At 43.4% G+C, this 20,751-nt stretch overlaps 1 protein-coding gene and 1 pseudogene across 3 annotated transcripts in view; one reads left to right on the plus strand and one right to left on the minus strand.

Moving 5' to 3' along the window:
- The window catches only part of Cfap43 (cilia and flagella associated protein 43), a 100,970-nt gene that overhangs the window by 76,997 nt on the left and 3,222 nt on the right, over positions 1-20,751 (minus strand). For all 3 annotated transcript variants that reach the window (XM_036171992.1, XM_036172000.1, XM_036171986.1), the window contains exons 3-6: positions 17,077-17,173; positions 12,450-12,617; positions 8,896-9,046; positions 2,364-2,523 (exon numbers count right to left, since the gene is read on the minus strand). In XM_036171992.1, coding sequence (XP_036027885.1) covers positions 2,364-2,523; positions 8,896-9,046; positions 12,450-12,617; positions 17,077-17,173 — 576 coding nt within the window. The remainder of the gene's footprint in view (positions 1-2,363; positions 2,524-8,895; positions 9,047-12,449; positions 12,618-17,076; positions 17,174-20,751) is intronic.
- LOC118588176 lies at positions 4,772-6,740 on the plus strand (annotated as a pseudogene).

Genomic DNA, 20,751 nt, shown 5'->3' on the forward strand with positions numbered 1-20,751 from the left:
GCCTCAGCCTCCTGAGTGCTGGGATTACAGTGCCACCACACCTGGTTGATAAATAAGTATTTGAAAGCACTTATAATACACAGTAAAAAAAAAAAAAAAAAAGTATGCAGGAAAGAAATTTTGAACAATGTTTAAGACAACATGATTAAGTTTAATCATGTAACAGACACTAGAAATGTGATAGGTTTTCAGAATGAGAAGCACTGCTGTATCATTCATTCTGCAAGGACCTGCAGAGGCCACTTGATTCTATAGTAGAATTAAAGAGCGACGCAAGCCTCTCAGTGACCTCAGCTAGCTGATGGCCAAGAGAGAAGAGAGGCCCACGGTGAAACTCCAATTGAGTCACAGAGCCTGTGGTACTCCAGTGTGAGCTCCTAATGTGCGGGAAGGCTGGGGTGGGGCGGGAAGAATCCATAGGGAGTGAGTAGGCCAGATTGAAATGGACGTCTCTAACAAATTTAACTACAAGAGGCAGCCAAAGAGCACAGGAATGATGAGCGGTCCAAACAGGTGGAAGCGGAATGACCTGATGATGGACTGAGCCAGCAGAGACTGCAACACTGCAGATCCTCTATAGAGAGGAAGAGGGCTGGGGCCAGTCACAATGAGGAGGGGCACACGGGAAAGCTTTGCTGAGGAAGTGTGAGTCAGAGATTGGGAGAGGGAGCCCATGAGAGATACTGAAGTTGTAGAAAATTGGCAAGAGGGAGTGATACCTGAGCCAGACACCAGGTAATATGGAGAGGAGAAGAGGTAAGAGAATGATCACGAGGCAGATCTGTGAAGCACCAGGAAGAAACACTGGTTAGCAAAACCCATCCTGGGGCCAATGGAAAATGATGTCAATGTGGCATCGAGGACCAGAGGGCGGAGGCGGGACATCAGGGCAGCACCAACCCTGAACTGGGTGTTAAACACATGTCTTCAACGTGGACAACTGGATGGTCACCAGCTGTTTGTTTGGGGCTGGATGTCAATTAATGTCAGAAAAATGATATTTATTGCAAAAATCAAGGTATGAAAAGATGAGCTAGATGACAGAGTGCACAGTGCAGATTTGAGTTGTGGTGATAGGTTGTGATCTCCACACTGAGTAGCTGGCCCCAGGGAGCTCCCTCCCCAGAGCCCATACTTGGGTGGGGGGTGGGTTCTTGTGGGACACTGGCCACAGCTGATGGAACCAAGAATGGACACTGGATGTAAGGGAGAGATGATAAGGTGGTCCTTGAAGTAACAAACCACACCGAAGGGGTTTGTTTTAAACCTTCAGGATAGACGGTAGATTTAGAGACAGCTACCACAGGAAGTGGGTTTGAAAGGAATGGAAGACAGAAAAAGACATGATAGGCTGACTAAGCAGAACTGGAGATCAGAACTGGGGAGTCCGAGGCCTTAGTGCCTGGATTCTGGTGTCAACCCCACAGCTTATGTGAACGTAAATTTGTTGGGTTTGAGCTCATGTGTGGTGGGAGGGGAGGATATGTGTGCCACACTGTATATGTGGAAGTCAGAGGACAACTCCATCCATCCACGAGAATTCTAGGGATCAAACCCAGATTGGCGGAGCAAGCACCTTAACTTGGGGGCAAGCACCATAACTTGGTGGCAAGCACCTTAACTTGGGGCAAGCACCTAAACTTGGGGGCAAGCACCTAAACTTGGGGCAAGCACCATAACTTGCTGAGAAATCTTATTGGCCCATGAAGATGAGGAAGCTTTTCAAACCTCATATATTATAAAGCCATAGATGTATCTTTTTATGGTGTGCTGAGGATTTCATGACATGAGCATGTAAAGCAGTATCAGAACACTAGGAGACTATTAACACTTGGTAAACAGTGTTTAGGCACAAGGTGTATCCACAGTATTTGGTAATAGAGGGCCAAACTAAAGAGGCCTCAGGATATTTCTAAGAGAAGAAAATCCAGGACCAAAACTTTTGTGGGATATTTTTACAACATGAAGATATATAGTTGTGATTGGTTTAATAAGGATTGCAGTGGCCAATAGCTAGGCAGGAGGTATAGACGGGACTTCTAAAGAAAGAGAGGAAGTTAGAGGAGGAATCTAGGCATGCAAAAGCTTGGAGAAACAGAGAGGAAACAAGAAATGCAAGATGGAAGAGAGGTAATGCCATGTGATAGAATGTAGATTAATATAAATAGGTCAATTTAAGTTATAAGAGCTAGTTAGGAACAAGCCTAAGCTATAGGCCAAGCTTTCCTAACTAATAAGAAGTCTCAATGTCATTATTTGGGAGCTGGCTGGTGGGAAAGACTTGATACACAAAACATCATCTTAAAGGGTGTGCAAGGCTGACCCCACAGCTGTACTTCTAGACAAGCAGAACAGTTTCTTACCCAGAAGTGTTATCTCTTCCGCCTTCTGGAGCACAGTCACCTTCAAGGTCTCTGCATTAATTGTCAGAAGATGACCCTCTTCACACCCAACATACAGGTCACTTGATGGAGTCCAGCAATGCATAGTTGGGTGAAGCAAAGGATATATATCGTCTTTCGGCTTTGGGGAGAGAATAGCATTCATGTGTTAAGACAGCAATCATGGTCAAGGCCCACAGAAACACCCACCACCACAACTGTCAAAAGAAATCAGAGTGAGCAGCTAGTGTGAACACACTGGCCTTTCATTTTCAACGTCAGAGTCATTTGTCTCTGTATATTTGATTTCACTATGAGCAACTATGTCCTGCCAATGCATTCAGAGTTCTCTTTTTACAGACGCTGATGAAAGTTTTGATTCACACTTCACTGACTGTTTCTTAGTGGCCACCTATGGCACCTCCAGGCCTTGGTTGGCTACAAACACGCCCCTTTCAAGAAGGACTGTCATTAGCACCCTGTCTTCTGGTCTTGCAAGGGGCATTAATGTCAGAGGTCAACTTAGGGCCTCTGCTTGGCTAGCTTTCAAAGGCAGTGAGATGACCTTCAGCCTGACTCCGTGGCTCCTCTAATTTGGTTCTTGATCATTCCATGTGCCTTTTGATTCCATAGAAGAGGAAATAACACAGTCTGCAGAATGTGAGTAGAAGTTGACTTGGGCACTGAAAACAGTTTGGCCCAAGTGTAAAGCAAGTTGAGTTTTGTTTTCCCTGTAAAAGACTAGAGAATGGGTATTTCTCTAGGTTTTATGGACCACACAGATTGATTGAGTCATATGTCCTTGCTTTCTTTTTCATAACCCTCAAAGGTGTAAAAGCTATTCTTAGATTTGGGTCACAAAAACAGGCCATAATTTGTTCAGGCTTGCCTTCAGTGGTGATGTTAACTGTTCCTCCACAGCCTTTGGCACTATGCTTGGCAAGGAGGGACTGTCCCTCACTAGCAGAGCCAGACCCCTCTTAGTAAGTCTTGAACAGACCATAGACTCTCCTCCCTAAGGCTCAAGATGGCTTTGACAACCATGTTAGAAAGGTTGCCTGAAGCACCAGATTTTGAATTCAGGATATTAGAATATGGCCTCCATTTCCCCCTCTCTCCTTCTCCCCCACTCCTTCCCTTCTCTCTCCCTCTCTCTTCTCTCCCTCTCTCCATCTTTTCCTCTCTCTTTCTCTCTCTCTTCCTTAATACCTTACCCCTAGGTCTCCCTTTGATCTTTCCTTCCTTCCTTTCTCTCTCTCTCTCCTTCTTTTTGGACAGTGCTAGGGGCTCTTCCATGCTAACAAGCACTCTGCCACTGAGCCACATCCCTACCCCACTCCTCTCTATTTAACTATTGAAATGTACATGTGCATGCACGTGCACTTGTGTGCATGCCTGCAAGTGCATGTGTGTGCACATGTGTGTATGGTGAACTTCCTGCAGTTCTACACAACTAAGATTTGTCCCTTATTTTTCTTCTGGCATCCTTGTACCCACTGACATAAACTTTGTCAACAAGGTAAGGGCCAAATTCCTAGCATGCTTATATGCTTTAAGAGTTCTGTGTTTACACAGTGGTGGTGCATACCTTTAATTCCAGCAAAAGCAGAGGCAGGCAGATCTCTGAGTTTGAATGAGGCCAGCCTGATCTACAGAGTAAGTTCCAAGACAGCCAGGGCTTTACAGAGAAAGCCTGTCTCAAAAAACCAAACCAAACCAACAAGAAAAGAGAGGCCTGTGTTTATGCCCTGTTTACTCAGGTAAACAGGGCATAAACTATTTTTTATGTTCATTCATCTAACAAATTTCATTGAGTATTTGGCCTTTTCCAGACACTCTTCCAAGCATCCACATGCAGTAGGGAATGACAGAGAAAATTCCCTTGCCTCCTGGAGTTTACCTTCCAATTAGGGTAAACAGAATAAAAATAACAGAATAACAGAAACAGAATAGAAAATAAGTTGCAAAGTTGAATGTGGAGAATGTGCTGAGAAGCATGAACAGAAGTAAAGTGGAGGCAGGTGCTACAGTTGGGAAGTCCTGGCGACCACATGCACAGCCATCTTCCATTATGGACTCCTCACTGCGCTAGCCACTTCCTAATAAACACACAGTTGTCGATAATGGATGACACATTGCTTTTGATTTATGAAATGTTTGTAGATTCCCGGTAGTGACAGCAGCAGTCCTACCAGATCCTAACTGACACAGGTCGTCGTTGATGTTACATATTCCAACACACACGTGCTGGCTGTTGGTCATATGGCAGCCAGTACGTCTAGTCTAGTTTCTTCTCAATGGGACACTCATGTAGAGAAGAGTCAATGAACAGCAGAATCAGAGAGCAGACAGTTGATGCTGACACAGGCATATGGGTTACAGGAGCAGGGATGATAAAGGCTTCTCCTGGCCGAGTAAGGAGAGTGGAGAGAGCCATTGTCCAGGTGATCCTTGAAAGACAACCAAAGCAGTGTTCAGACGGAAAATGAATCGCAGTGATATTCTAAAGGGGAGGTGGTTTCAATTGTAGCGTTGATCTATTTCATGTCCTCACAGACTTGGATAGTTGGAAAATAGAAGCCTGAATAATCACCACTCCCCCCGCACTCCCGCTTTAAAAAAAGGCACCATCCACCCACCGACCAATGGGATTAGACTGTCGCCAATTACTGGCCTTTCTGTGGGATCTGACTGGGAGACACACACTGAAGCATGGTCCTTAAACCCTCTTGAGTGGCGCTGGTGGCATCTGATGGGCAAAACCAGAGAAAAGACTCTAGTTGGGCACAGCTAAGTGTACTTAACATTTTACTTATTTATTTTGAGATAGGACCTCACTGTGTAGCCCAGGCTAGCCTGGAACTTTTGATCTACCTGCTTCTGTCTCCCCAATGCTGGTAAAGTACACCAGTGTCCAGCTTGCAAAATCTTTAAAAAGAAGACACCCCCAACTCTCCAAAACAAATGCCACCAGTTCCCCAATACCAGTGGATCTGTCTATGAAACAGATGTGGGGATTAAGACTTGGGGATTTTCTGGCTGTGGACAGTTAAACTACAATTACATATATATTTTTTTCCTTTTTCATTTTTTTTGTAGGTTTGATTTTGTATTATTTTCTTTAATAATGTAGTTGGTTATTTAGAATAAACGTGGGGGCACATGGATTGTATGAGTAGATGTCATGACTTTTGGCTCTGTGTTGTAATTGTGTCTAAAAACATTGGCCAACTCGGCCTCCTTTCCTAGTCCTCTGGGATCACACTTGCAACACTCTAGTCACTTCTAGACTAAAATGGAAAACCAGACTCCAACTTTGTACTGAATTAAAAGTTGGAAAAACACAAGTATGTTGAAGAACATTTGAGCTTATCAAAGAGATTCTTATTTACTGAATTGTGTGTATAATCTTTAAAGGTTGATGGAACAAGGAAACTGGACCCTTGCGCTTAAATTCATTATGTTGGATTTGGTTTCTGCCCAGGTAATGTCTGCTTTTGATTTCCCCCCCACACAATTGGATAAGTTTCTACTGCCCCCAAATAACTTGCATAATGTATATCGGGCCTATTTAAAGGCCTACGTTGTGCCATTCCAGCAGTAGCTACAAAAAAGAAAATGGGATTATTAAATGTCTGTAATCTTGTAAAAGTCCCCAGCTTGCTAACTTTTGAGACTCTTATGCAGATCAAGTTATCATTGATTTCTTTGCCATTAGTACCCAGGTCACAAGACATGACATTCCTGGGGCTGGAGAGAAGGCTCAACAGTTAAGAGCACTGGCTACTCTTCCAGAGGACCCAGGTGCAGTTCCCAGCACCCACAGGGCAGCTCACAACTGTCTGTAAGTCCAGTTTCAGGGGATCCAATGCCCTCTTTTGGCCTCCTTGAGCACTAGGCATGCATATGGTACAGGCATACATGCAGACAAAACACTCACACACATGACATAAAACTGACCAAAAATTCAAAATATTTAAGAAAACATAAAGATGGAGATTCCTGGGGCCTGCTGGGAACAGGACTTCTAAAAGGCAAATACGTCTGGAAGACTGAGGTGCAAGGCCATTTTTGCTTGCTATAAGCAAGGTCTCCAGAACCAGAGAGAACACACAGCTCTTCTTAAAATTGAAGGTATTTATGCTGGAGATGAAACGGAGTTCTACTTGGGCAAGAGATGTGCTCATGCGTATAAAGAAAAAACCAGCACAGTGACACCAAAGCCAAGGAAACCAGAGTGATCTGGGGAAAAGTGCCTGGGGGAACAGTGGCATGGTTCCTGCCAAATTCCGAAGCAACCTTCCTGCAAAACCCACTGGACATAGAACCCGTGTGATGCTGTGCCCTTCCTGGATTTAAACTAATGAAAAGTAAATAAGTAAAAACGGGTTTGTGAAAAAACAAAACAAAACAAAGAAATGGCATTCAAAGGAAGGAAACGGAAGCATTTGAGAGAGAACCTTTTCCTGTACTTCTCATTGGACAATAACTAATCAACGCTTTATCTATTTTACGCAGTGTGTGTGTGTGTGTGTGTGTGTGTGTGTGTGTGTGTGTGTAAAACGAAAGGGCAAGCTACTGGGAAATTAGATTTCTAAGTTAAATTCTGTGTAATGCGCCATCTATATGACAGAGTTTTAACACTGCAGCATGAAATTTCTACTTTCAGAAAATGGTGAGAACGCACAGAGCCGAAGGCCCCAGGAAATGAAGCTATTTAGTTTGTTTATGGGCCATGTTTAACACAGCCGCTGCATGTCTAGGCATTCACGTTTCCCCCTGTGTGGTGTGTGCGTGTGTGTATGTGTGGAGGTGCAGACGAGCACTCTCAGAGCCTAGAGATCAACAGCGGGTGTCTTACCCCTCTTCACCTTACTTCTTCAGACCAGGACTCTCACTGAAGCTCGAGCTCCTGATTAGGCCCCATATGCTGGGCTGACAGGTGCACATGGCTGTCCCCAGGACTCACACGTGTCCATGGCCACTACCCAGAGGCATTTAAATGAGGTGTCATAGCACCTTCCAAAGGCAAAAGACAGTTGCCTGGATTTTAAATGTTTTATGTTGGGCTTGTTATTTAGTGTGAAGTATGAAATAGGACTCTGCATATTTACTGAAGGTGGGGAGAGGGGGAGAGCAGACTAGAAAGAAAGGAAGGGAGGGTGGGAGGGAGAGGGAGGCTGAGGGAGGGGAAGGGGAGAGAGGGAGAGAGGAAAACAGAAAGGGACAGAGAAAGCTAGCGAGACTGGGTGGTTCCAGCACCAAATAACCACTGATTGGATGCCTTTTTTATTTTGCTGCCCTCTTGTGGCTGAGAGCGGGTGATGCATCCCCTCAGAACCTAGACCAGACAAGAATTAGCCGTGCTTCCTAATTTACAAAAGTGAATTACTGCCATTTGTTAGAAGAAATGTTATGAACACGGGTCTTTTGTCTGCCTGCTGCAGACATTGCATGATCATCTAGTTTTTCACTGTGAGTGACTTCTAACGCCCATCAGTTCACTTTTGGCAGTTCCGTTTCTCTTGGGCGCACATTGGGGTAACAGGCCCTGGGGCCTAGGAGACTGGTGCTCTTCATTTTCATCCCAAATGCCTTGCCCTCTGACTTTCTTGCTCTGTCTCCCTCCTGAGCATCATTCTGACCCACATTTAGCATTTTTACCCTCGTTTGTCACAGTCTCTCAAACACGCCCCTGTCTCACCCCAGGCCTCTGGACATGCTGTCCCTTGACTTGAAACAGCTTTTCTGCCCCTCCTGTGCTTCAGGTCTGAGAAAGAGGCTCAGCTGTGCGGAGATCGCTGCCTAGCCCCTCACCCTGCCATCACAATTACCACCCTATGTAGTAAGTTAATCTCTCTCTCAGGGTCATTTCGGCTTGGTCACCAGGTGGTCCCACTGCCAGAAAGAGAGTCTACCACGTGGAAGGAGCTTGTGTAAATGTGTGAAAAGCAAGCAAGGGGGAGGGGGAGGGGAATGGGTGTGAAGCTGTTGACAAATTCTCTCATTTTAACACCCCGCCCCGCCCCGCCCGGCCACCGTGTTCCTCTCTCCTGCATTCACTTGTACTCAGAGCTGGGCCTTCTTGCAGACCCCCCTCCTCCTCCTGAAGTTGGCAGTACCTTCTTCTCCATCCCTGTTCTCATCCCTCAGCCTTTCTCAGTTTAGAGCCCAGCATCTCCCCTTTGCCTCCAGCTGCTTGCTACCTGTGAGAGCCACACTAACATCTGCCACTCCATCCCTGCCACTTCATCCCAGACAGGGAGTCTACTTGCCAACTCTCACCCCGGAAGCTCTACTTGGATGCTTCCCAGTCTCTCAACAAAACTGTGGATCACATCTGGGTACCTGGTGCCTGCTACCATCTTCCTGATTGTCCAGACTCAGGCATATGGAGTCTTTGCTTCTTAGATAATGCAGTAACAATCAGCGTGGTCCTCCATTCCCAGCTGTCTCATAATTAAACGAGACCTCACTCCCAAGACTGCCACCTTGGAGCCAGCAAGAAAATTACCCTGAACGTCTCTGCCTCTTCACCCACCAGCCCGGCGATGGCTGACAGCGGCAGTATAGGCCCATAAATGAGATCTTTCCGCAGCGAGGTGGGGAAAAGCACATCTGTTTCATTTACGAGTGACCCATCTTCCAGAGGTAGCTTTACCAACCTGTAGATAAAGGAGACATCAAAGTAAATGGAGTAACAGAAACCAATTATGGGTGGAGGCTCTGTGTGTCAGTGTGAGATGGGGAGCCGTTCTGCCATACAAACACATGAGAAGGTAAGGGCCAAGAAACAGGTTTTAAAATAGATGCCAACGTGACAAGTCATGTGTCGTTAAAAATGAAGTGCATGGGGATTTTTGAGAAGATCAAGATGAATGTGTGAAGCAGAGACTGTGGACTTGAATGCTTTGGGAGCTGGGTGCGTGTGTGTGTGTGTGTGTGTGTGTGTGTGTGTGTGTGTGTGTGTTGTGTGGTAAATCAGGCCTGCCCCAGTGTGGCAGCACTGGTAGGCATCACCTGCTCTGTTAAGAGACAGGGTTGTGAACTCTGACTGGAGAGACTCGTCCACTCACTGGGCTCTTGTGAGAAGGACCTGAGGGAGCAAATGTTCTATCAGAGCTCTCCGACGCCTCCGGTTTGAATAGTTGGCTTTTTTCTTTTCTGGTTTCTTTCTGGCTCTGCATGTTACCTAAGGTGGTTCTTCAAAAACTGCAGTTTCAAGAGTATATCTCCCCATCATCCCTTGAACTTCACTGAAAACGGTCAACCAGGTGGCATTTGGGGACTTTGAATTCTTTGCAACAAACATCTGTTATCAATTATCACTATTTGTTCACAATAGTGAACACACTTTGACACATTTCTTGTTCAGTGGGTAACTCCTGTGACTCTACACTGTGTGGACCCTGGCTCGGATAACATGGCTGACTGTAATACTGCACTCTGCATGCTTCCTATTGCCAACAGATTCTTATTTTGGAGATTTTAGTAGAGTGCCAAAGAAATGGGAACAAAAGGTCACTGGGGTCCTTTTTTATATAATAGTAACTTTTAAAAACATTAATTTGAAGGCCACAGCAGCCGGAAGAACAGGCAAGTGGCCCTCCTGCCAGCTGAACTGCCCCACTCCCTAGATTCTGTTCCCAAAGACTCATCCCACCGACCACCCTGCCTACCTCATCATCAACCCTGAGGCCAGGCCCTGATTCCACCCGGGGGGACTTCTGGACAGGCCACTCCAGTCAGAGGAACAGAGAACAGGGACCCCTGCTGCACCAAAGGCCAAGCTAACCCAGAGAAGGCCTGCTCCCAACTTGATCAGAGGTCACACCAGCTGCCAGAAATCCAGGCCACAAAGACTAAAAGACCAAAGATGAAACAGAAACCAAAGAACAAAACACCCATCAACAAAGATAAACTCAGAAATCAGGAACTAGTAATAATCAACCCAGACCCAGAACACAATCAACAACAGCCAGGGTCATATGGCACCGCCAGAGCCCAGCTCTCCTGTCATAGCAAGCCTGAGCTGTCCCAACTCAGTTGAAGCACAGGAAAAGGGCCTTAAAAAAAACCTTAGGAAGATGACAGAGGACCTTAAAGAGGAAATAAAAATCTCCATTAAAGAAATTGAGGAAAAGACAACCAAAAAGTTGGAAGAAATCAATAAATTCCTTAAAGAATGCCAAGGAAGCCAAGAAAAAAAAAACCAGATGGATAAAGAAAACTACTTAAGACCTGAAAGTTGAAATAGAAGCAAGAAAGAAAACACAAACTAAGGGAATTCTGAAAATGGAAAATCCGGGTAAGCGAACAGGAACTACAGACACAAGCATCACAAACAGAATGCAAGAGATGGAAGAGAGACTCTCAGGTGTTGAAGATATGATAGAAAAATAGATTCACCAGTCAAAGAAAATGTTAAATCTAAAAAACTTCTAACACAAAACATCCAGGAAATCTGGGACACTATGAAAAGACAAAACATAAGAATAATACTAATAGAAGGAGAAGAATCTCAGCTCAAAAATCTAGAAAATATGTTTAACAAAGTTATAGAAGAAAAATTTTCCTAATCTAAAGAAGGAGATGCCTATAAAATTACAAGAAGCTTACAGGACACTAAATAGATTGGATCAGAAAAGAAAGTCTGCAAGCCATATAGTAATCAAAACACTAAACACGCACAACAAAGGAAGAGTATTAAAAGCTGCAAGGGAAAAAGGAAAAGTAACATATAAAGGCAGACCTATTAGAATTACACTCAACTTCTCAACAGAGGGCCTAAAACCCAAAAGGGCTTGGTCAGATGTCTGCAGACTCTAAGAGACCATGGTTGCCAGCCCAGACTACTATACCCAGCAAAACTTTCAATCGCCATAGATGGAGAAAACAAGATATTACATGACAAAGTTAAACTTAAACAATATCTATCCACAAACCCAGGCACTAGAAGGAAAACTCCAACTGACGGAAATTAACTACACCCATGAAAACATAGGCAATAGATACTCTCACACCAGCAAACCTGAAAGGAGGGAATCACACATACACACACCACCACCACCACCACCACCACCACCACCAACAACAACAACAACAACAACAAAATAACAGAAATGAACAATCATTGGTCATTAATATCAATTAGTATCAATGGACTCAATCCCCCCAATAAAAAAACACAGGCTAACAGAATGGATATAAAAACAGGGCCATCCTTCTATAAGACCTTAAGTGGAGGGACTGGGACACCAACCCAGCCACAAAACCATCTACCTACAGCTTGTCCTGTCTGCAGAGTATTCTGGGATCCAGCAGAATCTCATCAGAGACCAGAGAGGCTTCACCCAGTAACCAATGGGAGCAGATGCAGAGTCCTGCAGTCAAATATTAGGCAGGGCTCAAAGAGTCATGGGGAGGAGGGTCGGAGGAACAAGAGGGGTCAGGGATACCACAAGAATATGACCCACAGAGTCAATTGATTGAGACTCACGGGGACTTGCAGAGGTCAGGGAGCCTGTAGAGGTGATGGCTGAGAAGCTTGGTGTTCTTGTGGGACTCCTAACAGTGGGAGCAGGGGCGCTCACTGACCCTTTAGCCTACTGTTATCTCATGCAGCCTCCATTTGATAGTATGTGCTTGATGTCCCTGGGAGGCCTGCTCTTTTCTGACGGGAGACAGAGGGAGGGTGGACCCCGGGAGAAGGAAGTGGGCAGGAGGGGGGACTTGGGGATTGGGGGAGACATCTGTGGTGGAGATGTAATATATAAGAGAAGAATTTTTTTTTAAAGTATTAATTTGAGCCAATCAAATTTTGTAAAATTAAACATGTTGGAACAAGCTCTTAGAGGACTTGAGAAGTCAAAGAGAATCTGATGTGTGAGCAGCCACTCCAAGCTTATGACAGATGCAGAATACTGTTATAACTTATAATTAGCTGAATGTGTGTATGTGACCATGCTTGTGGTATTGTATGAATCCACTTAATTCATCAGAGGCCCAATCAGGGCTGTGAATATGAAAGAAGACCACCATGTGGTTGTGGAACCACAAAGGCCCCACCTCATCTTGAAATGATGGTCCTGGTTACTTCTTTCAATGGTCCACAAGCTCACTGCACTTGAACTTGATAAACACATTTGGTGCCAGTTCATGGGGTTGAATGACATCTGGCTCACATCCATCCCAGGCTGTGATTTCCTGCACAAGATGACATTGGATTCCCAGTTCCTTAGAGGGAAACAACATTTGAGGAAAAATTAGCTTGTTTTAGTTTGATATCTGAAAAATATCTTATTTTAAGACAACTCACATCAGATGGGGTATAGTTGTGATATAATTTGTATAACCTATGATATAAACACCGAATTTGTAAGTGACTATATTTAAATGAATCCTTTAAGAAATGAAATACTATGTATGGTTAAAACTGCACTATTGTACCAGGGCTGTTTTGTCCTTCTTGCTTGACCTAAATTTAACTCACCCAAGCCTGGGAAATGGAAATATCATCATATTCACTGAAAAGCAAGTGTTGTGTCTCCATCTCCAAGTGCTGAGTGTTGCACGCTGTTCTGGGTGTCTGGCACTCACTGATGACAGCAGATCATTTACTGGAGTTTTTAAAATCATTTTAAAATCAACTATTTGATTTGCCCATTTGAGAAAATAGCCTCAGATATCCAGGGGTTCAACACACACACACACACACACACACACACACACACACACACACACACACACACACACCTGATTATGTTCTTTGACCTTGTGGTCTTTGCACATGGCACTTACTTGACATCCTGGCCTTCTTAAGGCTGATCCTGACTTAAATCTTATACTTTAGGTATTGCTATGGGAGAGGCTGGCATTCATACATCAGTCCTAATCTTCAGAATATGACCTTATTTGGAAATAGGATTTTTTTAATGGAGGTAATCAAGTCAAATGCAGTCATTAGGGTTGGGCCCTAATTTAAAATTGCTGTCTTCCTAAAAGTAGGGGCATTATGAGACAGACACATGTGTGTGCTGTGTGTGTTGTGTAAAAGAACGAAGAAAGAGATCAGGATGGTATGTCTATAGGCCAAGGAACATCAGAAATGGCCATCAAATCAGCAGTGGAAACTGACAGAACAGATTCACTTACAGTCCTCAGAAATGACCAAGCCTGCCCAAACCCAGCACTTGGAATTCTGGTCTCCAGAACTTAAGACAGTTAATATCTGTTGCTTCAGCCACCTGCTATGTGGTATTTGTTAGGGTGATCTCAGAAAACCAATGAGAGTCTATTTAAACACCTTTCCCTTCCCAAGAGTCCTTCCCTGACCTCTTCCCCCTCATCCAGTCTTGAGTTAGATGCTCTCATGTACCTAAGGTTACTGGAAGCTGCGAAATATCTCAGCCCCTCCAGGCTTAAACTCTACCCAGCCATTTAACAAGTAGCTTCAGAATAAAACAGTTCAAACATGTAGCAAGAATAGAGTGCTGTTTCCAACTTGCTTCCCTTGACAAAAGTGGACTTTGCTTTGACCCCCATCTGACACTCCAAAGAAACGAAACTTTGCTGTCCTTCTTTATTGATTAGCAGGCCATGTATAGGACAAGTATGGCTTTATAGAGTGGCGTGTTCAACTATGAAACAGTGGGTGCTGTCACCTTGGAGCACAGCTGGGTCAAGTGCCATGGCATAGAGACTTACAGAAATGTAGCTATTCTCATATTCCACCCAGCAGTATTTAACCACACCCTCCTCCTGAGTTCAGGCTCATGAACTGCTTCTGTCTATGGGTGTTTTGGTCCCTCCTTCCATTCATATGTCCAGGTGCTTTGGATCCTGAAGATAGCGGTCATAAAAGGATCAGAACCCTTATAAAAAGAGACTCTAGATAGCTATCATGTGACTAGATTGTAGTTGGGTTTTTTTACTCTTTGCCGTAGGAGGCACTCAAATCAGCTCCCAAATAAATACTTGGAGACTTACTTCTTTTTTTTTTTTTTTTTTTTTTTTTTGTTTTTGTTTTGTTTTGTTTTGGTTTGGTTTGGTTTGGTTTGGTTTTTTGAGACAGAATTACTCTGTGTAGCTTTGGCACCCTTCCCTGGAACTCACTCAGTAGCCTAGGCTGGTCTTGAACTCACAGAGATCTGCCTGGCTCTGCCTCCCAAGTGCTGAGATTAAAGGCATGTGCCACTACTGCCCAGCTTGGAGACTTATTCTTACTTATGAATGCCTAGCCTTAGCTTGGCTTATTTCTAGCCAGATTTTCTTAAACTATCCCATCTACCTCACCTCTGGGCTCTTACCTTTCTCTGCTCTATGTGTCTTTCTTTACTTCTTAATCCATTGCTGGCTTGTGTAGCTGGGTGAATGGCCCCCTGGTATCCTCTCTCCTTTTCTTCTCTCTCTTCTATTCATTCTCTCTGCCTGCCAGCCCTGTCTGTTTCTCTCTCCTACCTTGCTATTGGCCATTCAGCTCTTTATTAGACTAGTCAGGTGTTTTAGACAGGCAAAGTAACACAGCTTTACAGAGTTAAACGAATGCAACACATATTTACATCATTAAACAAATACTCCACAGCATAAAAGAATGTAACACATCTTTAACTAATATTCCACAACCTTAGATGGTATATCAGTCTCATGGAATAGCCAAGAAAATGGTTGAAATGTACAGTGCCAGCAGATTTCCAAACCATGAAGGTGCACAAAAGCAGACAGAACAGAAGGGACTACATGGCCCTGTGATGGAATGTTTAGAAAAAGCAGAGGAATCCAGAGTGACATGAACGCACCAGAGGCTAACTGGGGTGAGGGTGAGGGTGGGCAAAAAGTATGGATGGCAAGGAACAGTAACAAGGCTTTGGGAGACACCAGGGAACTGTGGACAAGGGGTGTATTTGTCCTGATTACAGGGATGGCTTCAGGGGTGCTCGCACCAGCCCAAAGTTAAACTTTGTATATGTTTTACGTGAATAGTTCATTATACACCAGTTATATCTCAGTAAAGTTGGGAGTGCATGTGTGCGTGTGCATGTGCGTGTGCGTGTGCGTGTGCGTGTTGCTAAGAATCAAACTCAGGGGGCTGGAGAGATGGCTCAGAGGTTAAGAGCAGTGGCTGCTTTTCCAGAGGTCCTGAGTTCAATTCCCAGCAACCACAAGGTGGCTCACAACCATCTGTAATGAGATCTGGTGCCCTCTTCTGTATACATTAAAAAAAAAAAATCTTAAAAAAAAAAAAGAGTTGGACACTTAAAAATTAAAAAAAAAAAAAAAGAAGAATCAAACTCAGGGCATCAAATGTGATTGAAAACATTCTACCAGTGATACATCACCAGCCTTCAATAGAGTGCTCCCTCCTCTTCCTCTTCCTCCTCCCCTCTCTCTCTTTCTTTCTCTTCCCTCCCCAGGGTCTTATACTTTAGAGCAGGAACCCAGGTTGGCCCAAAACTGTGTAGCCAAGGCTAGGCTTGAAGTCAGCACAATCCTCCTATCTCAGCCTCCAGGTGCTGGGATGATAAGTGCCAGCCACCACGTTAGGCTCAGCGTTGAGTGGCTCAGCAGTTCAGAGCACTGAATGCTCTTTCAAGGGATCTAGGTTCAATTCTCAGAACCCACATGCAGACAAAATACCCACAAACATAAACTAGTAAAGTAAAATAAAGTAGTACATAAATTTGGCTCTCTGAACTGGGAATCTTAGATTTTTGTGTAGAAGTACTGGTATAGAAAGACTGGTCTCAATCATCCAGGAACACTTTGCACTTCCCATTAAAAAAAAAAAAATCCCAACTCCTGGAGAAGTTTATGTCACAAGATGGAAGAGAATGCATCTACAAAGTTGGCCACATGAAAAAGCCCAGCACAGGCACAGCTGTGTCTAACCCACAGGTTTCCCTACCCAGCTGGCCACGGTGGTAGAATGCTCCACTCTGAACACAGTACCCCAGTGTCACCATGCACTGCTAACTTACCTGAGCTCCAATACACAGACCAGCCTAATTTCAACACAGGCAGAAAACATGCTAATAACTCAAAAGAACCATGCATACGGGAAAGGTGAAATTTCATGTACTTAAATCATTTCTTTACCTGGTTAAGGAAATACTTGAATGAGATGGTTAGAAAGAAAATGGCCCAAAGGGAGTAGGAGGTATGGCCTTGTTGAAGTGGGTGTGGCCTTGTTGAAGTGGGTGTGGTCTTGTTGAAGTGGGTGTGGTCTTGTTGAAGGAAGTGTGTCACTGTGGGGGTGGGCTTTGAGATCTCTTTTCTCAAGCCCCACTCAGTGTGACAGTCAGTCGACTTCCTGCTGCCTTTTGGTTAAGATGTAGCCAGCACTGTGTCTGCCTGCACACCACTATGCTCCCTGTCATGATGATAACAAACTGAACCTCTGAAACTGTAAGCCACCACCTCAATTAAATGTTTTCTTTGCAAGAGTTGTGTCTCTTTACAGCAATAAAAAACCCTAAGGCACTGCACAGGTCACTAAAAAGGGAGAGATGGTAATTCAGCTGACACTGTTTTTGTTCTGACAAATTTCATGCCTGAGCATCAAGATGGCGTTAAATCATGTGACTAGGATATTCATTCTTCCTAGCTCCCCTTGTTTGGTATTTTCATGTGTGTCCCCTTTGGCAAAATCCAGAAGGGGGAGACCTGGAGGAGAGAGCAGTGTGGGGTGCTGACTTACCAGAGGGCCAGCTCAAACTCTGGGAGAGACGAGTAGCTGGCCAGGTAGGTGCCACAGTAGCTGAAGCAAAGTAAAGTGTAGTCCAGGAGGATGTTGCCTAAAATACAGAACCCATGACAAGGACTTGACTGTCACATCCAGATGAACTCACAGCCTGGCAGAATGCTTCCCTTTCCTAGTAGCTTGCATGTACCTCTAAAGTACTTTGTCAGAAAGTGAGCGACCTCCTGGTCCAAGATTGTGAACAGAAGCTCAGGGCAAAGTTAGGAACTACTTTAGACCATTTTTGATGCTTTTGTTGGCGATGATTCTGTCTTGTTTTCTTTCAAACAGGGCCTTCCCATGTAGTTGAGGTTAGCTACAAATTCATAATTCCCCTGCTTCTGTCTCTCAAGTGCTAGGATTATAGGCTTACTCCATCACACCCACTAAAATCATTTTTATTAAGTCCATTAGGTCATTATCTTTAGACTTTGGTGCAGTACTGAGGGAACTACACCATAATGTCCCAGCCTGATTTGAAATGAACATCCCTTAATGTCTCGTAAATATGAGACACTGGGATTCGAACAGTTATTCAAACTTCAAGTGTCTTAGGAGGTTGTAATAATTCTAGCCAATATTTTAAATAGGTGTTATAAATTAGGATTTAAAATCCTTAGGCCATATCTTGCCCTCAACTCAGTTTCTTCCAGTTCTTAGAACAACTTTCTTTATATGTCTAGCTGAAGAGATGCAGCATTGCTTTAAAAGCCTTAGCAATAAGATGTCTGCAAGGTGGCTCTTGGGAAGGCTGAGTGAGGGAGGAACAGGATTATCTCTGTCTCTCAAGACAGGGCTAATTTCTTCCTCACTAGCTTGTCCTTAGTGTGGTTGTACAGGCCCAAGGTCAGCCTTGGTATTAGTACTTGATTGTTTTGAGTATTCTAATGACGGTTTCAGTTTTTACTTTCAGTTTTTACAATTCTCTCTCTCTCTCTCTCTCTCTCTCTCTCTGTGTGTGTGTGTGTGTGTGTGTGTGTGTGTGTGTGTGTGTGTGTGGTGTGACATGTGTGCAGAGGCCTACAGAGGTCAGGAGAGGCTGTCAGATCTCCTTCAGCTGGAATTACAGGTGGCTGTGAATTTGTGCTGCTGGGATCAACTCTGGTCATCTGCTGGAGCAGCAGGTGCTCTTAACTGCTGTATCATCTCTCCAGCTCCGTACTTCTCATGTTAAACTGACTATATATTGTGACTTTGTCATTAAATTTATTCAGCATGGCCTAGTCAACAAAAAATGTATTTGTTGAGCATGTTATGAAAAAAATAAATATTCTGTGCGATGAGACCTTATACAAATATTTTATATAATTTCTTTACTTTTTCTATCATCAACATTAACATCAAGTAAGTTCTAATTATCACATAATATTATAAATGTTAATATACATTCAAAAGTTTTAAATATATGATATTTTGAAAAGAATTTTTTAAAGGCTAGAGAGAAAAATATGTATTTTTGTGACCCTAACATCAAGTTTGGTAAATTTCTTCGTGCTGTTTTTTCCCCCCTTTCAGACAGATTCTCATGTAGCCCAGGCTGGCCTTGCATTAACTATGTAGCTGAGGATGTCCTTGACTCCAATCCTCCTGCCTCTTCCTCCTCTGCGCTAGGATTACAGATGTGCATTATTGTGCTCAGTTTCCTTCTACCATGTGTTTACATGTAAAAATACATGCAAGTAAACTTTCTGTATATATAACTTCACTATTTATGGTTACAATAAATATTGAATGACTATCATGGACAAAATGCCCCATTTAAAAATATAATTTAGATCACACACATACAGTGTTCTATCTTTTGTTTGTTTTTTTGTTTTTGTTTTTTTAAGAGAGGGTTTCTCTGTAGCTTTGGAGCCTGTCCTGGACTAGCTCTGTAGACCAGGCTGACCTTGAACTCACAGAGATCCACCTGCCTCTGCTTCCTGAGTGCTGGGATTACAGGCGTGCACCACCACCGCCTGGCATCAGTGTTCTATCTTACTGGTTTCCTTGTTTACATTACATTATGCACTTAATCATGTTCTTAATATTTCTTTAAAATTTTGATTTGTAATGCTTGCAATAATAACCCTTCATGGGATTTTTAACATATTTACCATTGTTCGTATACCAGGGCTGTGGGCGGTTGTCTTTATAATTATGATAATACTTTTAATTCCTCTGCACACAAACATATAACCATGTTTCAGGCCACTGCATTTCTTAAAATTGAGTTCTAATTCTCACAGTGGCCCCAGAAGGGCTCTATCAGTTTATGTTCCCACTGCTAGCAAGCAAGAGGCTACCAATTTCTACACACTCTGACTGGCTCCAAAAAACTGAACCTAACTGACAGAAACGTAGCCCCTGGATTTACACCACACTACAAAACTGTCACCTATGTTGTTAGTGTGTGTGTGTGTGTGTGTGTGTGTGTGTGTGTGTGTGTGTGTGTGTGTGTGTGGGCACAGGTCTATCGGAGGGCACCTGGGTGGGGTCACTTTCTCTCTTCCCACTTCCACGTGGGTGCCGGAGTTTCAATTCTGCCTAGCAGGGTGTGTGTGTGAAGCGAGAGCTTTTTTCTCCTGAGCCATTGTGCTGGCCCTAAGCTACACCTTTTTTTTTTTTTTAAAGAAAATATTAAGTCAGATCATCTTAGCTGATCATTTATGATTTGTGATCTGTCTGGGAAAGTTCCTTGTCTCCCTGAGGGGTCAGTCTCTTTCTTACTGCTTCGTAAATGCTGTGAGGACGTTTGAGTATATTCTTTCCCATCTATTTTCCTCATTCTGTTATTTGCTATTTGGTAATTTTTGTGATCTATCTGGTGTTTTACATTTGTTAGTAAATATACTGATCCTTTAAATAGTGTACTAGGTTCTTCCCCGCCCTGAAATCATTGAGTCCTACCGTATTTTCTACTACTTCTCAAGTGAGTTTGCTCCTTGTTAAATCCTATTTTCATGGAATATGTGTAATGATATGCAGGATGTCTATCTTGACACATTAGTTCAATTTCTCTGAAGATCACTGTTGGACAGTCCATATCCCCTGGAGTGAGAGTCTCTTCACCACAGACCTCACTTTTCTGGATCTAGCCTTCTTCACACAGCCACTGATATGGGGGTCCCCAGAAGAACCTTACTCTCCTAAATCCCTGAGCCTTGTGATGTTACAAAGACCCTCTCTGCCTCGATACCTCCTTCTTTTGTTTCAGAAACACTTTGGAATTATTCAAGTACTCCCTACTCTCTAAAATAATGAGCCCATGAGTGAGTTTCTGTGACAAATATTAGATATATTTATTTATAACAATAATGATTTCTATCCTGGAATGTCTCTATGGAATTATATATTTAAATATATATTGTATAACTATTTATTTAATGCATATTTAAGTCTGGGTCACTGAAATGTCTGAATTATTCCTAAGTATTTAATCTACTTGTACGGGCATTTATTCTGAAACCAGTACCTTGCTAAGCATTCCTTCTTAACTACTAGCAGACTTTTGCCATCACCCATAATTTTCTTTCCTACAGCTATGCATTTTTGTTAACTGTTTTACTGTATTGGTTAGATCTTCTGGTTGATACTAAATGACACTGATGTTAATGGTTATCCTTGATGATTTGTTTTTATTGTGAATTC

Source organism: Onychomys torridus, chromosome 1 (assembly GCF_903995425.1).
Source record: "Onychomys torridus chromosome 1, mOncTor1.1, whole genome shotgun sequence".
NCBI lineage: Eukaryota > Metazoa > Chordata > Mammalia > Rodentia > Cricetidae > Onychomys > Onychomys torridus.